General features: G+C 37.7%; 1 protein-coding gene across 1 annotated transcript in view; it reads right to left on the reverse strand.

The window, feature by feature from the left end:
- yes1 (YES proto-oncogene 1, Src family tyrosine kinase) overlaps window positions 1–15,408 on the reverse strand; it is a 34,356-nt gene extending 18,948 nt beyond the window's left edge. The window contains exons 1-3 of the mRNA XM_033982247.2: window positions 15,027–15,408; window positions 4,303–4,593; window positions 1,352–1,451 (exon numbers count right to left, since the gene is read on the reverse strand). Coding sequence (XP_033838138.1) covers window positions 1,352–1,451; window positions 4,303–4,585 — 383 coding nt within the window. The 5' untranslated portion in view covers window positions 4,586–4,593; window positions 15,027–15,408. The remainder of the gene's footprint in view (window positions 1–1,351; window positions 1,452–4,302; window positions 4,594–15,026) is intronic.
- Window positions 15,409–15,691: the final 283 nt, after the last annotated feature.

A 15,691-nucleotide genomic window follows, 5' to 3' on the forward strand; every position in this document is an offset into this window, starting at 1 on the left:
TTATGATTTCAATTGATAGCATACTATATGATATGCTTTTTAAAATCAGATCACAGACTGTATAAAGAAGTGGACTGAGGGAGTGTGACATCACCCATAGCATTTGGCTCCCGTAAAATGAAGCTCATTGAGGATCGCCGTTACAGGGGTGCATTTGCCGAACCGCTGGTTTAGCAGGGAGTGGACGCTTAGCAACGCTGTCAATCAAACCTGCTGCGAGAATGACCTCAGTGAAAGAAGGTACCTGATTTGTCTGTTATTAGTAGTCATATCTTAATTTAAGGACAAAATAAAAATACAAGGATCATGTAGAATGAGTTAATATGAACATTTTAAGCCCAAAATTATGAGCTTGACATGAGCACTTACAGACAGAGAGGTGGCAGTTTTTCAGTGTAAAGTGAATTGGAGCTAGAAACACGTCCATGGTCACTTCCTATTTAACTCATAGCCTATGTACACAGGCTATGAGTTAGATGGACAAGTATAATGTCATACTGTGAAACATTCTTTACGGAGAGAAGATTGTGGTGGAAAAACAAACAAAACATAGTGTACTGTTAGCTGTCATAAAACTTCAAAGTATTTCTTGGATCTTGGTTATAAACATCTAAAAATCATACCATTTACTCTACTGAGGAAAACAAACATGGGCTCAATGGGTACTGCAGTTTTGTAAATCATGAGCACAGTTTAAATGATGAGAAGTGCCTGTCCTTTTGCCACCTTCCCTTCCTTATAAGCAGATGGCAGATTTATTACTAGTTTGTGCTATAAAAACTACTCATCTAACACAAGCCAACTGAGCCACTCACCTGGGCCCAGGGCATATTCTGTTACTTCAGACTGTAGACTTAAACAGAACTGAAAACACTGGGTCTGATCAAGTTTGTGTAATCAGCCTTGTTTTTGTTTGGTTATAGGCTGTGCAAAATGTAGAAACAACAGACCCCACATATGCTCAGAATAAAGATTGACTTTGCCAAACGTAATTGAATAAACAAGTCAAAATGGGTCTAGCAAGTTGATGCACTTTATTTATTCTTACTCTTTAGTCACTCTACGGTGGTAAGCTATTTTAGACATCATCTAACAATACAGTATTGAATAAAATGAAGGTGAAGAGCAGAGCGAACATTCAGCAAAGATAGGAATTAATCTCATAGCTGAGGCCTATCTAACAAAGACAAGCTGACAGCTGCAGTTACATCACTCGACCACCAGGCAGCATGGTGACTGACAAAATTGAGGCCGACAATCTGCAGCATTCAGATTTAATATTAGATCTGAACATTACAGGGATAAACTTTCACACGTCAGCAGAGGGTGTACCCAAACCAAATGTACTCACGTGTTGTTGATAATCTGGAAGCGGTCGCCCTTTTTGAACGACAAATCATCCGACGTCCTGGCCTCATAGTCGTACAGGGCTACAAAAAAAGTCACACCACCTAAAGCAGAAACACTACAGTGAATCAACTATGCAGTATACTTGTATGCAGTACTGTTTACAGTTAATAAACAGTCAATAGTTAAAGGAATGAGTTTAAAGTACTTCAAAATGCCATATTTTGCTTTTGGTAATGTTTCATTATGTAGTTGTTCCTGTAAAAATGCTGAACAGAAAATGTATGTCGTTATGTCATTTGGACCAGTAGATCATAAGCTATATTTGATTGATTAGTGACAAAAAGAATTGAATAAAAATAATCATAATTAATTAATTAATTTCACAATAGCACATTGTGTTCACATGTACCCGTAGAGAAAATATAGAACAAAATATTTTATTTGTAATGTTTTCTGACACATATTTTCAACATTTTGTAATTAAAGTGATTGCATCAGAATTTAAAAATTGTATTAATTGCACAGCCCTATACTTAACATAAGATTAACTGGCCCTAGAGCACACCACATCCTGCCTAAAGACCAAAGCAATTTCTTCAGCCCCTCTGCACGCTCCAGCAGCACTCAGCAGTTGAAAGTGAATACATTTATGTGTGCAGCGGTGAGGACATCTGAGGCACACATTTTAACACTGTCCCCACTTTGGCAAATCTAATCTCTGCTCTAATGAAGAGTAGATTTGTCTGAAGTGACAGGAGCAGGGGTATTGGCAGGAGCGACAGGAGAAGGGAGTTGGCCGGAGCCTGATGGTTTTATCTGAGGGAGGAAATTGCTCAGACAGGATTAGATCTGCAGCGGCCCCTCAGGCCAGATTAACCAATGACAGCACAGCACCAAAGAGCCACCAAAGCTGTTGTTTATCTATGGACTACGCACTAGACACACCTTTCTTTACTCATCATTTCTCATATACAATACGGTGTTGTATATATCAGTGTTTTGACTGGGGGAGACCATTTTAAACATGTCATAAAAGCACATTTATGGAAGTTATTTTACCCTTTTACTACACTAGCTTTTAAATAATACAACGTGGCTGATTCGATGATGAAAATGGAGATTCTTTTTTTTAAAAACAAAATAAAAACATGGACAGCCCATCGATCAATTATCATATTGTGGAAAAAGGAAATACATGTTAATAGATCAAATCTAAGTGAGACAATATAGACTCACATTGTTGTTTAAAACTGTATTTCAAATCTACATGCTCCTATCAATATTATGACATTTGATTTCTGGTATTCAGTGACTGGAGTAGTTAATAGATACAATTCTTGTCATTCTTGTATTAAATGTCATTGTTGTTATAGTTGTTAGGTAATAAATAACATACACTAATATTATAACAGAATAGTAGGAACTAACAAGAATTTAACAGTAATTACTCAATGGAGGAATGACCAAGAGCTGATTCTTGTAACTTGGGTATTATCTGGGTTGTACACTCACACTCACTATTTGGTTTCACACAACCACTGTAGAAATTTAAGATATTCCAGTTTTCGTAATATCCTGTACCTTATCATTACAATTTAAAGAGTACATAAATATGGGCTATCACTCGCACAGTGTCTACATGAACATTACATCAACTTTAAATACTAAAACATCATTTGAAATGGGCAATGTAAACATAGTACGTCTGTCTTGTCATGACCCATTTTGTCATTTCACCTCTGCTGGGGAAAGAGCTGTTTAAGTGTTCCATTGAGCCTCTATTAAATTAATGCAGCCAATAATTCTTAACATAACTTTTGAATAACCATCCCCTCTACATATGTTCCTTATTGTTTGGCCCGGCTCCTGCCTCCAGCCTTTATTACAGGGCTATATTGGTTTTCTATTGAGCCTTGATGTTTTGGCCGACTCGTTTTAAATGTCTAATTTGCATAACATCTGCTGCTCATAAAACGTCCCACGCATAATAAATGACTGACTGAATCTATTTTAGAGTATGGGCTTAATAAAATCAAAACATCTTGAGAAGTTTAAAATAGTTCTTAAACATGAATTTAGATTTGCAAATCAGCATGATGTGCTATGTAAATCACTGACTTAACATTTTTCAGAGATGGAAAAGTAAGACACGTTTCCTTTGAATTGCAGACTGCAGAGTGTGATTTGTGAATATATTTAACTAATGTAAGTAAGATTGGAGATAATATTAAAGCTTAAATACCATATGCAGTCTATATTCACATTTTACTGTATGTAGCCTCATGTATTTTAGTGTGTGAGTGTGTGTGAGTGTGTACATGTGGGTGAAACTGTGCCTGTGATGGTGTTAGTGTGTGGGTTGTTTGGTTGTGTGGGATTCTGCAGTTTTGGGGGTAGGTTGTTTGTGAGGAATGAAATGTGGGATTGTTCTTAATGTTGTTGTTAATGACTGTAAAGTTCTTTGTGTTACTTTTTTTTTTTATGAACAGCACTGTATAAATAAAGTCTGACTGACTGATTAATATTCCTATTCATTTAATACTGTATTTGAAAGAACATATGGGAAGAACCACAAGTATTTCAGTTTAGAAGTGCTTTCTGCTCAATGATAAATTTAGACTGTACATTTTCATTTCCAGCTTTATACCTATAACACTTTGGCTTTTTTGAGATATAACTGATTAAATAAATGACCTAGTTCATAACTTTCCACTGAGCTGAAAGTGAATGTGAAATAGTCCATTACTCTAACGATACACAGCAAAATATCTTGATAGTATTACATTATTAGAACAAGTATTTATCATGGCTGATATATATAATTGTATTTATCGGTTTAAAATATGCAAGTAGAGAAATTTAAGTCCTCATTGGTTCATTCTGACGACGGCATTTACTTTCATTTAAGAAACAATTACAACATTCAAATTGTAACATAACTATCCTACTGACCTGTGATGACTCCGGTCTGGAAGGGGCTGCTGACGGCCACAGATGTGAAAGAGGTGGATGCCCCTCCAAAGGGGGCCATGACGGAGGACGCCCCCCCAAACGGCGTGAGTGAGGCCCCAGGGTTGTAGCTGTTATTGAGGGACTTTATGGCTGGAGAGTGTCCCATGAGGGTGGGGTCCGGTCCGTAGTGCCCCAGGTGGGCGCTGATCGGAGTGGCATTGGTGTTGGCGGGCTGGTACTTCAACGCTGCGTTTTTATCCTCTTTACTCCGCACACAACCCATCTTCAAGCCTGTGAAAAGATATTGAACAGTCTTACTAAGCGACATCTTAATGCTGTCTGTCGCCTATGGTTTCCTTCTCAAAATGAACTGATGTCTGGTCATAATCGTCTGATTGAGCAGGATAACCCTTTAGTCACAGTTAGTAATTAAGTTCTGAAACCTAAAACTTGTAGGACTTGTACATACTTCTAACATTAGTAAAGTGGGTGGCATCAACAATTTATTTAGGTCAGGTTCATTTCTGCTTAGTTCCACTGCCAACAAACCAAAACTCACAATAGAAATTGACTAGTTGACGACTGAAGGAAAAAAAAGAAATCCTTAGCTGCAACTGCCCTCATATGAGTGTACTTCAACTGATTAACAACCTTAAAAGTAAAAAAAAACAAAACAAAAAAACAAAAAACAAAAACACACGTGATCATGAGTCAAACTAAAGCAACAATAGAATATGGTGAATAACTAAAAACAGAACTAAAGGCGTAACCTGTCAATCGATTAATCAACTAAAAGTGGGTGTGATTTAGCACTACAAAAAAATTCTCATTCTCAACTATTAAGTATTGCTAAGATCTGACCATATATCTCAAACTTAAACGAAACAAGACTACAACGAAACAAGACTACAACCGCACTATTCATATAGAATAAAATACTAGAAAACAGTGTAGTTGAAGCTTTAACCTGCCTTTTACATTTGACATTTGCCTTTTACTGTGTTAAAAAAGGTAGGCACAACTGTGCTTGGACAGGCCCTTTAGGCTATTCCTGGGTGGTTCCCGGGATCCTGTGAATAACCTCAGATGACTTCACAGTTTCACCACAAAAGCTTCATAATTCACCAAACCTTCAGGCCTGATCAGATTACAGTCTTTTGCCAGTACGACCATTTCTACGATCTATTGCACAGATTTGAAATGATTTTGGAAAAAAATATCCAATTGGGATTTTCTGACAAGCATAGGAGATTGTGATTAGATTTGTGATTTATGTTTTAATAATAGGATCCTGTTCAATAAATATACTAAACATTAACTCCTGTGCAGTTGTAGTCTTGTGAGTGTACGTTGGGTCTGATACATACAGATGCGTAATAGTTGAGTGCTTTGCGAAGCCCATTTATTACTCAAACCACTGATCAGCAGAAAATATCTTTAGTCGACTACAGACCTACTCTTCAAACATAGCAGCGTTTGAGATTTTCTTCACAAAAATTGACTCAACTCTTTAGGAAAACAATAGTGTAAATGCTGGTTGTTATTGCCTGCTGACTAGTTTTTTAGTATTGCTTGTCATGAGTCATGAGCCTCATTGTAAATATTCAATAAAACAACAGGTGTGAATGAGTCATATCCTGGAATTTGTAAAATGCTACACCGTTTTAAATGCAGTCATCAGCAGGTCGCACAGCAGTGTTTCACAAAGGCGTGCTGCTACTGTCAATCAAAAAGACAGGACAAGAAACAACATGAGTTAAGCTAAAAGGGTTGTAATTCAAAGTGTGGTGACAACAAGGCAGCAACAAGTACTGTAGGAAGAGGAAACTGCAAAACACAATATGGGAAATGTAGTCTAACTGAACAAAAAGGATCATGGAATATTTAAAGTTTACCTTGCCCCCAGTGTCTCTGTACACTGGTGAATGGGATAAAGCGCTTTGAGTGCTATGAATTTGAAAAAGCGCCATATAAAAATGTGACCATTTACTATTTGGGGTCTGCTACCTGCTTTTCATTCGGGTTGCCACTTCTAATGACCATAGATGCATTCTTAGTGTGAGGGAACTTGGGTCGCCTCTCCACAGATCTGAACGATAACTTGTGGTGGTGTTGCCTGCTCGATTTATAAAATTCAGGCAGCGTGCAAAAGAAACTGACTAAGAGCAGTTTTACAGACGCAGTTTGCGCAGTTAAACTTTGAAGGGGCTTTTTATCAAGTGCGGTTGGTGCCAGATCTAGTCTTCGTCATAATGATTGGAAAGTTGAAAACTACGTGCTAAATAATGCATCCTCTATCTCTCATCTTTTGCTAACCATCCAAAATTAGAATGGACAATTATACATACCCATTATTCCTTCATTGCATCCTCATTAGACAAGGGTAGGATGGTATATGGAGCCTTCTGGTTCAGTGGACAAGGACCCAGTGCCCCAAATACTTATTATGCAGAGAATCATTATATTGATTTCATGACAGCTGCATGCAGACTGGTTGTACATTTCCATCAAACGTCCACTCTTCAGTTAGTGCAGACATAACCTACACAGATTTAAATAATTTACCATTTTTTAAGTCAAGAAACATTTTTCATTTGAACAAATTACCGGTATGTCCACATGCATTTGGTCAGCTCAAAGATTAGCAATTTGAATAGCAATTGGTAACACAACAGTAATTTATAATAGCAATGAAGTTCAAATTGAGTAATATATAGCACTCTCCAAGTATGATATGAACTCACTACTTTGCTTGTGTAACGTTTGTAGGGCCTTGGCTTGAATGTGGCCTCTAACTAATGCTACTGAGGTGCAACAATCAATGTATGGATTTGTGCCTTTGAGATGGAGAGCTCATTGATTTGACTTGGTGAATAAATAAAGCTGAAAAAAAAAAGCTGTATCCGGGCAAAAGAGCTGAGTGAGGGTGAGTGATGGACAGAAAGAAGAAAAAAAGAGGGACAAATAAAACAGATGTTCAGAGAGAAATGATGAGTCATGAGTGACAGCAAGAGATTCTCAACCAGGCATTCAATCGGAAAAATTATTTGAGGTTTGGATTCAAAAACTTTAATCCATTTTAGTTTTTTAAATTGTGCTTTCAAACAAGGATTGTCCAGTATCATTTTGAGATACAAACAAAAAATTGATTCACTCTCCCAAATACAAGTAAAAGCTAACCATAACCCTAACCCCTGCACCACATCACTGCCAAGGCTCTAGCTCTATGTTGCATTGGTAGAGATTTTTTTTTTTAATGTGGACTTTTTTTTTATACATTTCTTCTAGTGGAGGACTGCCATCTGCTTATCTCTATAGAGATATGACTTATTATATAGTACAGTACTTATAGTATTGAAATAAATCTATTCACATTAAATTTATTTTTCTCCTCTCCACAGACCTGACCTGTAACTTGGCCTGGCAGTGTCACCTGCTTGGAGATAGACGAGTTTGTATGACGCACTGTGGAACACGTCTCCATTGAGACAAGCGGGAGATGCGGCTTTAAGACGCCTTTCCTAATGTTTTGCAAAGAATACTTGTGACTACATTGTTTTCAACAATGCTGCTAAATTGCCACAAATGGTAAAAACTTACGTATAAATCTGTCCAAGTCTAAATAAAAACATGACATATTCAGTCCTAAGTCTTGAATCTCAATGGAGACTTGAAGCGTAAAATACATGAAGTGTCAGTGAAGCATGTAAAGTTTGCATGTTTTATACCCTTAGTCACACAGGTGCTAAGGTACATATTGTACAAGCACGACAAGTTCAAGTGAAGTCTCACGTTATAAACTGAAAAGCAGTAGCAAGGAATAATGTCTTAACAGTGTGCAGTCAAGTGACAAGATGCTAATATGGGGTTATGGATATGAGGTAAGTAACTTGTGGCAAATGTGGGCATGTCATAGCCATCAAGAAAGAAGCATTACAATTTGATCTATCCATCCATTTTTCATTTAAAAATATATATATTTTATTAATTGCACAGCCCTACTATTCAGCGTCTGTATAATAAATATCTGTACAGTCACCTGTGCTACACAACAAAATGTGCCATGTAGCATCAAAGCAAAGGTCAACACAAATATGCCTGTGACCTTTGACCCCACTCTGACACACAAGTCAAACAACCCAAGGTTCCAAATGCTAAAAACACTTTAGCTGACAATACAGCTAATGCTACAGCTGCTGCAAAAGAAAAAACAACATGTTGGTCTATGACATCTCAAATGTTGTATTGAAATTGGCACGAATGGCAGAAAAATAGCAGAAGGATGCTGAAAAAATAACCAGCTGATGGCAAATCATTTTATTTTAGAGTTAAAAATCAAGGAGTTTTAAAAGGTAGACTTTGTAATTTTTTGGTGGAGGATTCGCCACCTGCTTTTCTGGATGGATGGAACATTTCATATGCTGAAAGATGGTAGACCCCTCAACAGAAAAGTTACATTGTGCACCTTTAAAATGGATTTGGTGCTATTTAGAGAATAGACAAAAAATGGTATACTCTAAAAGGATGATTAATATGAGAATTCAAAAGCATTAACCCCTGAACTTAATTATTATTGAACATATTATTATATACAATTATAAATAATTTACTGGTACAGGTTTGGGGGTTAATTTTTAGTGATCTATTCCGAACTATAACTATAGTTTGTGGCTCAAGCTTCACTGAAGTTATTTTCTTAAACATTCATCATTTGATTCATGACACTCCCAAAATGGCCATGAGCAGCACAGCCTGTGAGCTTGAGTCCACAGCCTGTGGAGCAGGGAAAGCCATGATAAACTGCTTTGATGCCCTGAGCTACCTTATAGCATATAGTGTAGTAAAAATAAAGAAAAGTCAAACTATTTATTTGTGAGATTTGAGACTGAATTATCAGTTGTGACAATAGTACCTTGCTGTAATTTTGACAAAACATTTCCAAAATCGATCAATGTGTAAATGCCCCGATCTTGCTTGGAGCATTTGGCTCACTTGAAAAAAATAAACAAACAAACTATACAGTCCCAAGTCAATGATATTTGTCCTCAAATTAGAATAAGTTTAATTAAATTAGGGCTCGGCTGTGGCAACATCTTAACCAGGACCTTTATGATTTGACAACAAGCCGTTTTGTGAATCACAACAGGACTATTTCACCAATTTTCTGTTTAATACAGCTCTATAGTTACTAAGTCTAAATTTGATTTTTCCATGTTTTATTGAGGCCAATGAACATGTAGTTATAGTGTGGTACATAAACGTTACCAAACACTGGCATATTACCTGCTACTAAATTAGATGTACAAAATTGATGCCTTTATCCAAGTGAATTTTGGGGCATGTTTTGTGTTTTAATGGAGTCCATTTCAGTAACAACAGGGAAGCAAACACCTCGGGTCTGTCTGAATCTGCAGAGAAAGGCTTGGGTTGGCCCTTTTGTCAGCCCCAGTTGTCCTTTGTTATGGAAAAAATAGAGGCAGCCCATAGAGCTCCCCCCACAGAGCCTGAGAACACACAATCTCAGCAGCACCTAAAGCCACTCACACACATGCTAACAGCACACATGCAAATGAGAGGAAGAGGGGCAAACTGTTCTGCTGCTAACCAAAACAACCACACAGGATGTAGAAAGTTTGTTGTCGAAAACTTTTTAACTGTGCAGCTCAAACATTTTTAACTGTTAACCCATTTTATACATGACTGTGCTACTTTGAAATTTTCAGTGCTTTACATGTCACCCATGCGAGCACAGGGCTATGGGCAATCTGTGGACATAGTAGCATAATATTACAGTAAAAGTGGAAAATGATAGGCTTACATATGCGTTGCTGTCCTGGATCGCTTTTTCATAATAACAAAAATTATAACTTTGAAGATTATTGACTATTAAGAATATTACACATAGCCTAATGATTATATTAATTAAGTTTCAATAAAAGGTAGATCCACTATATGTGCCTTTTCTACAGCTTCTGTCTCCATGGAGATTATATTGCTTTGACTAGAATGTTCCACAGTATGGCATTATACACATCTCCATGGAGCCAGACAGGTGACTCCAAGTTCCAGGAGAGGTGACCGCACTCACAGTAAGAATGGATAAACATTAGCAATATACCGTGAAACACTCGAGGGCCTAGAGTAGAAAAACTGCACAGTTAAACTTTAAATTCTCATTTTCTGATAGTCTTTTTTGCAACCACTTAAAAATACATATAAATGGCAAGTTAAATGTCAGTGAGAAATCCCCTTTAGAGTTCTATAGTGCTTGATAATGCACCATAACTAATGAGCCCCTTGACTTTGGTTTAAATCAAATTACAGGCAGATTATTGTACCTCTCTCCAATGGGCTCTTAAATGAGGCTCTTATACTGACAATGAGATTAGCTGGGGGCTCTAAAGAAACGGGATGTTACCGCTGCAAGCCTCGACACAGCTCAGGCAGTGCCACCCAGCAAACAGCACTTTAAATGGATTGTTAACACTGGACACCTCTGCATCTCATAGGAAAATGTATTACGATTTACATATGAATACCTAACCATAACACGATTTGTCTCAAAGCTCCAGGGAAGCAGAGCCTTGGAGTAGAGAATATAAAAATACAGATTCAAATGGAACAAATACAATATGCTTGGTGAAGGACGGAACAGTTAAACAGGAATTTAAAAGGGCATTGTGACCTAAAGTGGATTCTACAAACTATGGGATTCGGCTTCCATGTATATGCAACATTGAGTACTTTTCCCATTGAAATTAATTATTTGTTTTAAACTGTTAATTGTTATTGTAATGGTCCTAATTTTTAATCCTTCTGATACCCATAGATAAAAAAGTAGCATTAGTAGGCTATTTGGGTATAATTCAGTCCAAAAATTACTAAACAGTAGTATGTTGCTGGACTGTCTTCTAAACTTGCATGAAGAGGTCTACAGTTTAAACTTGAATGATATTCTATTTAATTAAAAAACTGAGCTGTAACAAGACATGCAAATTGTTATTTTGTATTGGTTTTCTCGGTAACAATATATAAAAGGGAAGAGAATGACAGCAACGTATCATGGCATATCAATGTTCATATGAGTAGGTTGTGCTAAAATATCAAAATATCCATTGTAATACTAAACTCAATGATACAGCATTGATATCGGCAAGAGTATTTTTGTATAGTTTACAAAATGATTTTGTGACAGCTCTACAATTTTTCTGCTTGTTCAGAGAAAGAAAAGTTGTTCATGCCACACATTTGACCTAATCACTGTTTTGACAATTAAAATAAGTGGATTTCATATTACGTTTTTGAAGGTAGCGGTTAAATGCAGAAACACTCCTTAAAAGTAATGATCTATAACAGAATATTGCAACACTGTGAGTCATGTACTGCATAATGCGTATCATAAAATTCCAGTCACACTATCGAGAACACAACAAAAGGGAAATACGTTGAAAGACATGTCATGTTCAAAAAAACATGAGAGAGGTTATGTGTCAGACTACCACTGATATTGTGTCAAATTTTAAGAAGAGACAAACTGTAGCTACCGTTGCCTCCCACAGGTTTCAATGAAAGAGTGAAAACTGCAGGAGGGATGGTTGGCATGTGCTCGGCATCCACACCATCCACGATCAAAACTTCAACTACTGAGGCATGCTGCCCCACAAGGAGAGGAATTTCAGAACAGTTGGAGGTTGAAGTTGCAATGGTCTGAAAGATTGTAAAGAGAAAATAAAGAAAGTCTAAAATAATATTACAAGGTTGTTGAACTGATGTTACGATACAAAAAAAAAATTGATTTGAATTTTTGAATATAAAAGAGTACTACGATTTAATGCTGAAAATGACATTGTATTATTGAGTCTATTCATTAGTATCGAAATCCAGTTTGCAATTTTAGTATCTTGACAACACTACTGTATAGGATAAAATTCAGTGATGAAGAACATGCCTCACCTTATCAGTTTTCTTCCGTCACACTAAATCAGTTATAATGGCACTTTTCTGGGAGAGGCTCTACTGACCTTTGAGCTTCCTTACTTACGTAACTTCTGTAGTTGCTTGGGAAAAACTTTATGACATACACAGGATCTCAATATTTAATAAAGAAGAACGTTACTGATATTTTGGAGATATAGAGTACAATCAAGATATTTGCTTACTTCATACAAAACAAAACAAAAAGTCTAGGGAATTCCTGAACATGCACTACATAATTTACTTATTTGGCAATTGTTTCTTTCAACTTTAGCAGAGATAGCAGAACTGAAATTGTAATCCAGTTGGACATTGACAGTGACATTTTTAAACTAGTAGAGATAAAAAGTGCCTTAATCTTTATACTGGAAAAGATGCAGTTTTGGCTTGAAAATAGACAGGTTTTCAAAGTTAAAAGTTCTAGTTTGTATTAATAGAGACAAACCATTTTAAGAAAAGGTGAAATTCAGGAATAAACCAAACAAGCAGCTAGCTTCCTTACATGACTTAGAATTATTTAGCTGAAATCTGACCAAGCAAACAGCTGCTGGCAAACGTTACAAACTTTTTTTATGTTCTTATTGGCAACAGGAGGCAAACGCATCACCTAAACAGAATCAGACGCAAATTCATAGCCAAATTCCAAACTTGACAGCCACGCTTAGTAAAACGCCTGCATCAGTCACTATGACACAAGGAAAACCAGGGGCTGTGAACTCGTTCTACTGAAGCGGTAACTCAGTAATTGCCCTGGCACACTCCCATAGGCCCTGCGCAGCCTTATCTTCAGGGCAGTCTGCCATCTCTGCCAATCACACATAGAGGCGGCGAGAGGGGAGAGGAAAGGGGGACTTCCTCTTCCGACACCATTCATGTCAGTGGGGCCACCTGCGGAGCCTGTCAAAGCCTGGGATCATACAGAGACAGAGCCATCTCCAACCCAGAGAGAAAGAGCTCTTCTTCAAACTCTTGACTTCTTAAAGACACAAGTGAAAGTAGAAGAATTGGGAGGAATGGATTTTATCTCACTAAGATTTGCCACTGAATAGGTCCAGCTAGTAAATAGAATAATAATAATCATACATAATAATATAACAATAATAGTGTAACCCCAGTTTGTCTAATAATGATCATTCCACAAGTATATAATTAGCTTTATGAAATCAAACTTTCTGAATGATAAAGTTATAAAGTTAATGTGACATAAACATTCAAATAAAAAGCACTTTACTTTTAGGTTGACCTTTTGCTAGCAGATTGAAGAGAAATTACTCATTGCCATTTTTTCCCCCTTCTTCTTCTTGACATGACAATATCAAAAGAGTTCCACGCTCCATATACCACTGAACTGTGTAGGTATTATATTATATAGGTGCTTATGAAGTTTAAATCTGTCAACTGGACAAATCATTAAAGCCTGAAACTGGAGACAATAGCTGTTTACAGTTTCAGTGTAGTTAGCTCCTCCCTTTGGATAGATATAAGGCAGCGTCCACCAGCAATCTGACCAGAACTGAAGAGGTGGCTTGGATGAGCAGCGAAACATCTTCACTCCTACAACAATTTATCCAGTTGACAGGTTTAAACTTTGTCTTTTGCCATGGATCAGACCTGGACGACTGAGGGATTGCACAGACAACTTATGTTAAATAGTAAAAAAAGCATAACCTGAATTTGCCACAACGTAATGGCAGCCAAACCCACAACCTCCTAGCTGTAAGAATAGACCACAAACTACTCCACCACCACCATGCACGCACCATGTTAAAAAGCTGACAGCACTAGATTGTATGGAGTTATTGCAAAGTAACCATTGGATCTCAGATAGCAAACTGACTCCAAATCTCATGATGCAATTTAAGTCACTCATGTCTGTGCAGATGTCATTAGTCTACAACTCTAATCCTTAATTAGAATAATGAACCAAAGCAGCTCTATCCATCAGGAGTCTCGTGTGAAGATTTCTCCTCTCATTTAACCCAGGATGTGAGGCCAACGCCACCTGTTCGCGGTCCTCTCCACGCTGCCAACTGCCCTCGTTTTCTCCAGCTGTGAATGCGTAACGAGACGGGACTGCTCAGCCAACATCGGGATTAACGTGGAGTACCGGGGATTATCAAGGCTCCAGAGTACAGTGGATCTACCGACTCCCACTACCAGCCATAAACTAGATTTTACGCATTCTAAGTGTGTGCATTTTGTAGATCACTGAAGTTGGCTACCAAAATAACAACATGGTATTGGAATATCCGTGGGAATTACATATTCAGGGTTAAATTACAAAAGTATATGGTCATTCTGGGAAGCCAGTAATAGTATACTGTGTGTCTAGCAATAAAAGGCTTTAACAGCTGGGGCCTAGAGCAGCAGCTGACTGGAGTGGAGCTCACAGTGGGACAGGGTGAGGCAAAGGCGAAGTGCTCCAACCTAATGGACAGTTGGGCAAATAATGTTACAAGATAGCGGAAAGTCAGCAGTTGTTTAAGTGAAAGATCATCCCAAACTGATACAAAACAGACCCAATTCAAGCTTTGAACTTTTAAACCTGGTTTCTGTTAGACTTAAAAGTAAAACAAAAGCACGAGGAAGAAAAGATACAAACGATTATAAGCCTTGAACACGTCGCAAACCACGAGCATTAACTTTAAAAGGCGCAACCGGGAAACTCTCGTGCACTTTTACGCACAACTTTCTTGGAGTGGCACCACGCTAGGCCTTCTTCGTTTACTTCAAAGACAAACGTGACTTACCTCAAAAGCGACCTTTGCACTATTGTGTTGTGGCTACATGCGTCCTATGCGCCCCTTCCCACGTTATTTCACTTCGGGGAATCAACCGCTACGAGCAATCTCCTCTTTACCGAATAAAACTTCAGTCTTCCTCGGTTTGTCCCATACCGACAAACTACTTCCAACAGCCCCAAGTAAGTCCTGCGACGGAATCTCGAATAGTAAAGCTCCTAGAAGACAATGCTCCGCCAGCTGACAAAGGCTTGTTAATATGGCGGGGTAAAGGCTAGGCAAAGCAATTAAAATATCCCCAAATCACAGTCCGCTGATAGGTCAGGGCTGCCCTGAAAAGAGGTACAACAATAGCGGGACGAGGAGCGAGGAGCCGACGAGGCCAAAGAAGGAGCCGAGCTGCGTTCAAAGACGGGGATTAGGCTCGTTTATTTTATGTTTGCAACATAAATGCAACACACATTGCTGAAAAGGATGATGACTACTATGAAATATTATTTTCTTGACAGTGCTAAAGTAATTCATAAATACCATAGACATAGTTTAACGCGTAAATGCTCAAAAGGCAACATTTTACTGTACATTTAATTATGATTTACAACTTAGACTTCATTCACATTAAACATCTATAAATGTCACTGTTTCCCACTTTTAGTAGTAATATAGTTAGGGAC

This window comes from Periophthalmus magnuspinnatus, chromosome 17 (assembly GCF_009829125.3).
Source record: "Periophthalmus magnuspinnatus isolate fPerMag1 chromosome 17, fPerMag1.2.pri, whole genome shotgun sequence".
Lineage (NCBI taxonomy): Eukaryota > Metazoa > Chordata > Actinopteri > Gobiiformes > Gobiidae > Periophthalmus > Periophthalmus magnuspinnatus.